The sequence below is a fragment of the Clarias gariepinus genome, chromosome 19 (genome assembly GCF_024256425.1).
Source record: "Clarias gariepinus isolate MV-2021 ecotype Netherlands chromosome 19, CGAR_prim_01v2, whole genome shotgun sequence".
In the NCBI taxonomy this organism is placed as follows: Eukaryota; Metazoa; Chordata; class Actinopteri; order Siluriformes; family Clariidae; genus Clarias; species Clarias gariepinus.
Window position 1 is genome coordinate 5,876,824 of NC_071118.1, and position 10,305 is coordinate 5,887,128.

The following is a 10,305-nucleotide window of genomic DNA, read 5'->3' on the forward strand; positions in this document are numbered from 1 at the left end:
GTTGATCTTTCTTCCTCCTTCCTGGTGGACAAATCTTCCTTATTCATTGCAGGTCCATCCCAAGTATATTTCCTGTCCCAAGGATACTCCTGCACTTTATTTCCCTCAAGCATAACCACACAGCATAAATTGTGTCCAAAAGCGTTTTTTGGCAAACACCTTCTAAATAAATCTCATAAAAGGATCTTACGAGGACGTACTCACAGTGTAGTTGGGAGGAGATGTTCTCATATGACATTGGCGTCCAATCTTCTCCAGAAAGGGTCTGTGTGTGTGTGTGTGTGTGCAGGTCTTTCTTTCAACCAGGCAGAGGCCACATCTGATAATCACTGAAAGCCAAAACCAACTAATTAAAAAGGTGTGGCTTCTGTTTGACCAGAATGAAAACTTATGTGCAGATGTGAACCTGTTACAACAGGTTATATTGTGGTGTGAGCAAAAATGGATATCTCACTTGTGGTTTGCACAAAAGAAGAGGTGCATGCAGTGACAATTTTTTTTTTTTTGTGATCTGAGGTAGCTGGTGCCGAATCAAAATTTTGACCAACACTCCAAGAAAGGTGAAAGTTTCTTATAGAGAATTGTTACTGGTGATGATATATGGATTCATCACTACGAGCCTGAGAGTAAATGGCAGAGTATGGAACGGAAACATCCTAAATAGCCGACCGAGTTCAAAAGTCAATCGTCAGCTGAAAAATTCATCAATTCTTACAGTTTTCTGGGCCAGTATTGAAACATTATCAGGAAAAATGTTCAACAATCAACAGTGCTCGATGCTTATTTAAGAGCTGAAGCCTAAACTTCGGATTAAACACGGACGACTGCTATCCAAGGGTTGTGATCTTGCATGCACACACCTACTTATCAGGCTCCATCACTTGTTTGGTTGCCTGAAATCAGCCCTGTGAGGATGAAGATTCACCTCTGATGAAGAAGTGAAGACAGTGGTGCATTTAAGACTCACAGCTAGGCGTAAAACAATTTTTAATCAGGGATACGAAAGCTTGTTGTATTAAAAAGCAAAGAGATTTGTTTGAGATTTGTGCTTTATTTGTCTTTTCTAAAATGAATTAAAACAAATTCTACAGCCAGGGTTGTGTAAATCAGTGTGTGTGTGTGTGTGTGTGTGAGGGGGGCGGGGCCTTTGCTTCCTCTTATATAAAACCCACGTCAGGTTCAGAAAAGTTATTCTCATTTTAGACTCCACCATTTCACACCACCGCCTCAGCAAACATGCCCATTAAGGTGAGAAGCTCATTTATCCGTGCTATTGCTGTTGTTATTACTTAACTTACAATCATTTCCGGTTTATTTACAGTAATATCCGTTCCAGCGCGCGCTGACTGTAGCTCTCACTTTCTATTACCTTTCCTTATATAACTCCTTATTCGTAGTTAATTCAGAGTGTTACCGTGACCGTTCTAAACTTTATTTAGTCCAACTTTCTTATCTGACTTGACCAGGTATATTTTCCCGTCGAATGTTTTAATATTACATTACGAACTCATTATCTGTTTATCTGTTTTTTTTTCTGTTTTTCTGCTCAAAATAAGGACTGCACATGCGCGTTGTCAGTAGCAACGCATGTGTCGTCTGTAACAGCTGATCCCCGGAGGTCCTCCTCCACGTGACCTGTCAGGTCCTCATAAGGAAATCAAGAACTAATGCAGAAACAGTTAAAGGGTTAAAGCTAAAATTAAGATGATCATTGTTTAATTTAATCAGTGATATTATTGTAATTTCAGGTTGAAGCCCATGTGTACAAATCTGCCTGCAACAAAGATGAAGTCCTTAATTTTTTAAAACTGTTATTTCACAATTATATTTTGGTTTATTATATGGTGTTGGTTTTTCACAGTATTGGTGGCTAAATATTATGAAATTGTACAAAATTGACCTAGTGCTCGGCACGATTTCGAATTTTATCTTATTACAGTCAATGTGAAAAAGAGGATATGGTCACAAAGTATGTGGTTACCAAACACTCCCTGTTTACCATCAGAGAGTGAATCACAGATGAGAAAGTGGAACAGATAAAGGGGTGTCACGGTGGCTTAGTGGTGTTCCGGGGTCTGGGTTTGATTCCCATTTCTGTGTGCGTGGAATTTGCATGTTTCCTAGGTAGGTTTCCTCAACCCACAACGGTTTTCTCCCACAGTACCAAGACATGCAGATTAGTCTAATTGGCGTCCCCAAATTTGTTACAGGATAAAGCTGTATAGATGATGAATGAGTGAGTGAGATTGGATAAAGATCAAGTTTAGTCCTAAAATGACTCCAGCATGTTAAAAATCATTTATATATATATGTAACTTTACCAATGAAAATATGAACTAATCCCAGTAAAAAATATTCAGTTTAGCTTTTCTAATTAATATCTGTTGGCACAGGTGTTTGTTTTTGCGTTGAGCAAGTAGATTATTAGCAGCTTATAAGCAGATAATACACACAACTGTTCATAACATTGCTTTTACTCAACATTTTGATTTCACTTATGGATCAGGTTGAACTTGAGTCAGATATCTAAATATTGCAAAAGTATTATCCAGCCAGTTTTGTGTGATGCTGTGACATAATCTGGCTGGACAGACATACAGACAAAATTTTTAAAGACTGGATCGGGTTCTATTGAAAGAGCGAGTTCTGACCAATGTGCAGAAAAAAAACTTTTTTTATTTGTATTGATGTGGATGCAGTGCTGGTTTCAAGTCAGGATAAAAGGGGAGGGTTATGTGAGAAAGGGCATCCGGTATAAAACCTCTGCAGAACTATTATCCAATACTAGTGAGTAGGGGTCTGTAGCTAACCCATACAGCCAGACCTAACACCATTTAACTTTAGTGGTCAGTAGTTTGTTGGAATCAGTCCAGAATAATCGCTTCTCTAAAAAAGGAAATCATGTCTGCATGTAACATTATCAGGTTATTTATTCATTCATCGTCTATACCTGTACAGGGACACAGAAAGCCTGGAGTGTATCTCAGAAGACTTTGGGGCAGGAGGCGGGGTACACCCTGGACAGGGTGCCAATTCATCACAGGACACACACTAACATACCCACACACTCATTTATACACTATGGACATGACATAAGCCTACTGTGCATGTCTTTAAAATGTGGGAGGAAACCAGAGTACCTAGAGGAAACCAACCAAGCGCGCACACAGACCTGAGCCGGGAATCGAACCATCATCAGTTCTGTTGTTTTTGTATTCAGTGTATTCACAAGTTAAAGGCAGTAAATTTAATAATTTCCAATAAATTATACTTTTTAATTATTATTTTTTTTGTCTATGGATTCAGACTTTCGCACTATCCCATATAGACTGGAAGGAAATGTAACTATTAAAGCTCACTCTCATCATATTAAACCTAAATATTGACTTTGACCATGTCTGCTAGACCAAAAAAACCCTATTCTAAAATTGACAGGGCATTGAAGAATATCATTCTTTCCTAGGTTGGAGACAGTCTGCCAGCTGTGGAGGTCCAGGAAGGCGAGCCAGGAAACAAAATCTCCATCTCCCAACTCTTCAAAGGGAAAAAGGGTGTATTGTTTGCAGTGCCAGGGGCTTTTACACCTGGATGCTCCAAGGTAGCTTACACACACACATACAATGCACGCATGATAGACCATCCAGCACAATACAAATAGTTAAGTTGATCTAATTACTTGGTTAACTACGGTCCACCTGCTGCTCAAAGCACTAGCACTGTTAAGAATTTTGTTGTAGTTCATGGATTGTAAAATGTAATATATTCAGCATGTGCACACACTTATGGGGCTGTTTTTGTGTGTCTCAGACGCATCTCCCGAGCTTTGTGGCTGGTGTTGAGAAGCTGAGGAGCAAAGGTGTGCAGGAGGTGGCCTGCGTGTCGGTGAACGATGTGTTCGTCATGGCCGCGTGGGGAAAGGCACATGGCGCGGATGGCAAGGTGATCAGTGAACTCTTAGTGTATTACTACAACCTCTTATACAAGTCCGGATCCTTTTAACGCTGGTTTCTTCCTTAGGGACTGTTGGTTTGTTTCCCCCTAATTCTAAATCTGTATCAAGGTTTCTACAAAACTGCATCATGGCAATGTTTATTGTTAAAAGCGCTCTAGAGATCAAATCACACAATTGAATTTTGCTGCATCAGTCGCTAAGCACCATCAAGGCTGTAATTAGACGTCCCGTCCCAAGACGCCGTTTATCAGAACACTTTGATGCTTTGATCGGAATAGGACGGTGTCAGAAATGTGATCTTCAGCCATATAAAAGATGCTGAACTGGTTGTTCTGCGTATTGTTCCATGGAAAATGGTTAAACAATACAACGAGTCATCAACCGTAAGTTTTTGGAAACTGACTTCCTTATGAATTCCCTCAGCCAGCCCTGAGATTAGAAGCAGGTTAAGAATAGGATATAAGGAAGTCACAAGGCCATGTGTACGTTTAACAGGTTTGGCAGGATACGGTTTAATCAAGCATTGTTTTGTTGGGTCGTTTTATGGCTGTTTTTTTAGAAATTTTACTTCCTTGTAAATTCCCGTTTCTGAGCATTCAACAGGATATAGATCTTATTTAACCATTTCGAGGTAGTATGCAAGATCAGCAGGGAAAATGAAGCATTTGTAACCTTACAGTGGATTTTTCCAAATCGAAGGCATTTGAACAACAGCATGATTTGAAGAGATGTTGCCGCTGACAAAAACACAGGAAGCAGCGTTGAAAGTGGAAGAGCTGAAGATGCTGCCATTTCAAGATTCGAAATGAGTATGTAGGAGGGACAGGGCAAGTAGAGATTTGGGGGTTTGGGGACAACGTTAGAGAGGCCAGATTAAGATTAAGGTGGTTTGGACATGTGCAGAGGAGACATGAAGGGTATATCAGGAGGAGAACGTTAGAGATGGAGCTGCCAGGCAGGAGGAGATGAGGAAGGCCCAAGGGGTTTATGGACGTGGTAGGGGAGGATGTGCAGGAAGTTGGAATAACAAAGGAAGACATGGTAGACAGAGTTAGATGGAGACAAATGGTCCGTTGTGGGCACCCCTTTAAAGGGAGCAGCCGAAAGAAGAAGATTGAACAGCAAGGGGCGATCAACACTCTCTCACCTCCCTTTTTCTAATCTACACCTGGATGTATCTCTGGATTCGTTAAGCGCTTGGACGTTAGCGCTGTGTACTGTATGTGGAAGCCATGAGGATGGTAACAGTAAGGGAAAGATGAAAAGTAACACCACTAACACCTCATGGGAGTAAACTTGTGTAAAGGCTATTCATTGATCACTAGTGAGGTTTCCTCTCTTGGTCAGCACAAAGGTAACTCGATGCACGTGGGCCGCTTCAACAGAGCTCATTAAATATTAAGTGTTGTAATTTGTTTAGCGCCACACCGATACCTGAAACCTTTCCGTTTCATTCTAGGTGCGAATGCTGGCCGATCCCACAGGAGCCTTCACCGCGGTAAGGTTTGTTTTGTTTTTGATAAACCTGCCGTTCTCATTAACAATGCAGACGACAGGAAATTGTATGGAAATCTCTATGCAAACGTGTCTCGCCGCTACCTGTCTGAGCCGTGGGCCGCGGTTTGCAACGTCCATGCCGCCCCTGCTTCCTGCTTTAATGTGTGAACGTGATGTAAGTACAGATGTCTTTTTTTTCTTTTTTTAGGCAGTGGATCTCTTTCTGGACAGTGATGAACTTTTAAAGGTGCTCGGTAACAAGAGATCCAAGAGGTAAGGGTTATTTTTTGGGGGGATATTTCTGCTTGTCTAATTATAAATTGTTACCAGGCAACATTTAAGCTCTTTTAAGCTGCTAAATGATTCGGAAGGGAATAGTTGTTTATTTAATTCTTTATGCAAAGTGGGCACATAGGAAATCGGCACAGCTTAAAGGTTCATGAGTAGGTTAAAAAGTTTTCAGAAACCCTAAAAAATCTTCTTTACTCACAGCTTACACCAGAAAGTAAGGCTGTGTTCAAGTTACCAACCTGAAGTGACTCGAAATCCGATTATTTTACCCTAATGTGACACGAATCAGATTTCTTTTTTAATGGCTGTCTGAACATACAAATCTGATGTTTTTCAGATTGGATCTCATTTACTTCCTTATGTGGTCCTAGATAAGATACATATCTGTTGCACGGTCATGTGACTTGAATAAGAACGGTCAGATTGGAAGTCATGTGACATTTCATAGCAGTAGCTGCATGAACGTGAACTGTCATGACATGCAAATCTAATATGTCTGAAAAAAATATGAATTGTGCGATGTGGCTTGTATAAGGAAGCAAAATAGTCTCATTAATAATTCACACAAAAGACACGAATTGAGATACGCATGTGTGCACCGTGTCTTTTGTGTAAATTATTGAGACCATTTTGCTTCCATACTTGTAATGTGAACGCAGCCCAAATGTCTCATGTGGGACTCAAACGTGCAGCCTTTAAACAGCAACTTTGAGACTAGAATTCGAATTTACTCTAGCACAGAGCCGAAAAATATGTTTTGCAACACTAAATCAAAGCCAAAAGAGGACTAAATGATCTGAAAGAAATGAGTGTGCTGGGGTTCAAACCCAGTATCTCCTGTTTGCTAGGCAATCGTTGTAATAGCTTTGCCTAGACTACAGCGTTTAGAATTCATAACGATGCTTCTCAGATGGTCTGTCTCCAGCACGGGGGAGTCTTTTTTTTTTTTAAAGAGGGAAATATTGCGAGTGCATAGACTGCAAAACAGTCACTCTATCTGATTTGCTTCTTTCTATTAAATCGTAAGGGCAAATCCGAGTATTAGACGCGACATCATTACTGCATTACTGAACATAAAAGCTCATCAGGGTTCAATGTGCAAACCCAAGGGAAACTTTGTAGGGGGGGAGGCATATACAGGTCCTTCTCAAAAAATTTGCATATTGTGATAAAGTTCATTATTTTCTGTAATGTACTGATAAACATTAGACTTTCATATATTTTAGATTCATTACACACAACTGAAGTAGTTCAAGCCTTTTATTGTTTTAATATTGGTGATTTTGGCATACAGCTCATGAAAATCCAAAATTCCTATCTCAAAAAATTAGCATATTTCATCCGACCAATAAAAGAAAAGTGTTTTTAATACAAAAAAAGTCAACCTTCAAATAATTATGTTCAGTTATGCACTCAATACTTGGTTGAGAATCCTTTTGCAGAAATGACTGCTTCAAGGCGGCATGGCATGGAGGCAATCAGCCTGTGGCATTGCTGAGGTGTGAGGCCCAGGATGCTTCGATAGCGGCCTTAAAGGGGTCATACAGGCCTACATGCCCTTTTTTAAGCTGTTTGGACTGAACTGTGTGTTAGAAGAGTGCGTACACAACCACTCTACGATGATAAAGAGCCGCCTAGTGGTTTTCTTTTCATTGATTACAATAACATGCCCCTTCTGAAATCAGGCCAATTGCAAATGCCTGTCACTGTGACGCCACACCACAAGAGGCAGCTTCTACACTAGTTGATTGACACTGGTGTTTTAGCAAAGACCGAGTGAGAAGAAGCTGTCGGCCATTGTTTTTCGCCGCTGGAGCAAAATGTCGCCTAAGCGAGTGTTGTGTACAGTTGTTGGGTGTAATAGCGAACACAGCAGTGGTCATTCACTACCGACATCTGAGCCGCTGAGGACGCAGTGGCTGAATTTAGTTTTTAAAGCTAACGTCCCCGCCGATCTACCTAAATGCGTTCATGTTTGCACTAATCATTTTTCACCAGACTGTAATTCCTTTTTCTATGAATCTTTGCAGATCGCCTTTTTTAATAATCACGATGAATGCGAAGTGTAAGTAAACTTATACTCTCATAGAACATGGTTATGTAGTCTTCTTTATGTACATCTGTCCCTATATAATCCCTAATCGCCCGTTTATAATAAACAATGCATTAAGGTGATTGTCTAGTTGCAAACTGTGTACGTAGTCGGAAAACTATATTATGCTTACCTTTGTTACGTTAGATGGTTTATAACGATGTCTGTCGAAGATTAAGAAGTCATGTAAACACATCAGTAAACACATCGCGTCCGTATCTCTCTCAGTAAGCTTCTCTGCTTTTGTTGTTGTTGCTCGCGGCAGCGTAACAGCCCGTTAATTCATGCCCATGCAGTGATGAGAAAGACAAATCAAGTCGATGCATGTCCATTCTTTTAATTTCTGCGTTGTCAGGCGATATTACAAACTTCCGCGTAGGTTCCGTACTTAAATCAAACCAAAAACTACTTAAGAAAACAGGCTCAGGCTCTATATTCCAGCGTTTTTCAGTTTGGACTGCATTACCCACAAAGCATTACCCGTGTGGGCAATGCTTTGTGGGTAATGCAGTCCAAAGCATTGCCCGCACTGGACTACACTCCCGTGGCTATACCCCACGTGTGTTGTGAAGACACGCCCCACAGAACTGGGAACATGCACCGAAATAGGTTGCTGAGAACAGAGCTAGTTTTTACCAGTTAAAAGTAGTGTTTTTTTTACACAACCATTGAGAATTTTTAATTAAATATATTACAAACTTTTCATTAGGACCCTAAAGATCATTAACATTTAATGAAAAATGTTTCTGGATAACCCCTTTAAGCTCATCCAGAGTGTTGGGTCTTGCGTCTCTCAACTTTCTTTTCACAATATCCCACAGATTCTCTATGTGGTTCAGGTCAGGAGAGTTGGCAGGCCAACTGAGCACAGTAATACCATGGTCAGTAAACCATTTACCAGTGGCTTTAGCACTGTGAGCAGGTGCCAGGTTGTGCTGAAAAATGAAATCTTCATTTCCATAAAGCTTTTTAGCAGATGGAAGCATGAAGTGCTCCCAAATCTCCTGATAGCTAGCTGCATTGACCCTGCCCTTGATAAAACAGTGGACCAACACCAGCAGCTGACATGGCACCCCAGACCATCACTGACTGTGGGTACTTGACACAGGACTTCAGGCATTTTGGCATTTCCCTCTCCCCAGTCTTCCTCCAGACTCTGGCACCTTAATTTCCGACTGACATGTAAAATTTGCTTTCATCCGAAAAAAGTACTTTGGACCACTGAGCAACAGTCCAGTGCTGCTTCTCTGTAGCCCAGTTCAGGCTCTTCTGCTGCTGTTTCTGGTTCAAAAGTGGCTTGACCTTGGGAATGCGGCACCTGTAGCCCATTTCCTGCACAGACCTGTACACGGTGGCTCTGGATGTTTCTACTCCAGACTCAGTCCACTGCTTCCGCAGGTCCCCCAAGGTCTGGAATCGGTCCTTCTCCACAGTCTTCCTCAGGGTCCGGTCACCTCTTCTCGTTGTGCAGCGTTTTCTGCCACACTTTTTCTTTCCCACAGAGGTGCCTTGATACAGCACTCTGGGAACAGCCTATTCGTTCAGAAATTTCTTTCAGTGTCTTACCCTCTTGCTTGAGGGTGTCAATGATGGCCTTCTGGACAGCAGTCAGGTCAGCAGTCTTACCCATGATTGCGGTTTTGAGGAATGAACCAAGCTGGGAGTTTTTAAAAGCCTCAGGAATCTGAGGTTAAGTTAATTAGTTGATTTAGATGATTAAGTTTAAAGAACCTTTTCATGAGATGCTAATTTTTTGAGATAGGAATTTTGGGTTTTTATGAGCTGTATGCCAAAAGCATCAATATTAAAACAATAAAAGGCTTTTACTACTTAGTTGTGTGTAATGAATCTAAAATATATGAAAGTCTAATGTTTATCAGTACATTACAGAAAATAATGAACTTTATCACAATATGCTATTTTATTTTTTAGAAGGACCTGTATTTTGGAGCATTTAATAAAAATGTGAGATTCCACATTATAAAATGTAATTTTTAACCATGCTCTTCATGTCAAGTTCAGTACCGTTAGGAGATGATGGTTTCAGTAAAACTTCTCTGTATTGTGTAGATACGTGATGGTCGTCAAAGACGGCGTGGTGAAGAAGCTCAGCGTGGAGCCTGATGGTACCGGTCTCACCTGCAGCTTAGCCTCCAACGTCCTTTCTGCCCTGCTCTAAAAGCACCAACTTCAACAGCCATGGGGATGGGGACTTCTCCCTCATTACTCCCTTAGCTCTGGTCAATATTTTCAGCTCTTGCATCAATAAAATTAAAATGCAACTTCAGCTAGAAAGCACAGTGGTACTGTATTAGAGGTTATATGGTTTAGTTAGATATATACGCACAACGTGACCCTTGTACGCACATTAATCTGAAATGCTGTACTGCACAATACTGTTTGTTACCTTTATCATGAATTTGTTAAAAATAAACAAACTTGCAGTCTGGTGAATGTTTTCTCAGCTTCATTA

General features: G+C 40.7%; 1 protein-coding gene across 1 annotated transcript; it reads left to right on the plus strand.

Moving 5' to 3' along the window:
- Positions 1 to 1,145: 1,145 nt before the first annotated feature.
- prdx5 (peroxiredoxin 5) lies at positions 1,146 to 10,286 on the plus strand. The gene is made up of 6 exons (XM_053477968.1): positions 1,146 to 1,248; positions 3,464 to 3,598; positions 3,808 to 3,939; positions 5,412 to 5,450; positions 5,658 to 5,722; positions 9,903 to 10,286. The coding sequence occupies exons 1-6, from the start codon at positions 1,237 to 1,239 to the stop codon at positions 10,009 to 10,011; spliced, it is 492 nt and encodes a 163-aa protein (XP_053333943.1). The 5' UTR covers positions 1,146 to 1,236; the 3' UTR covers positions 10,012 to 10,286.
- Positions 10,287 to 10,305: the final 19 nt, after the last annotated feature.

Excerpts from the sequence above, each read along its gene's own strand:
- prdx5 (XM_053477968.1), top strand. Across the intron at positions 3,599-3,807 it reads TTACACCTGGATGCTCCAAG|ACGCATCTCCCGAGCTTTGT; the intron begins GTAGCTTACACA and ends TGTGTGTCTCAG. Across the intron at positions 5,451-5,657 it reads CCACAGGAGCCTTCACCGCG|GCAGTGGATCTCTTTCTGGA; the intron begins GTAAGGTTTGTT and ends TTCTTTTTTTAG.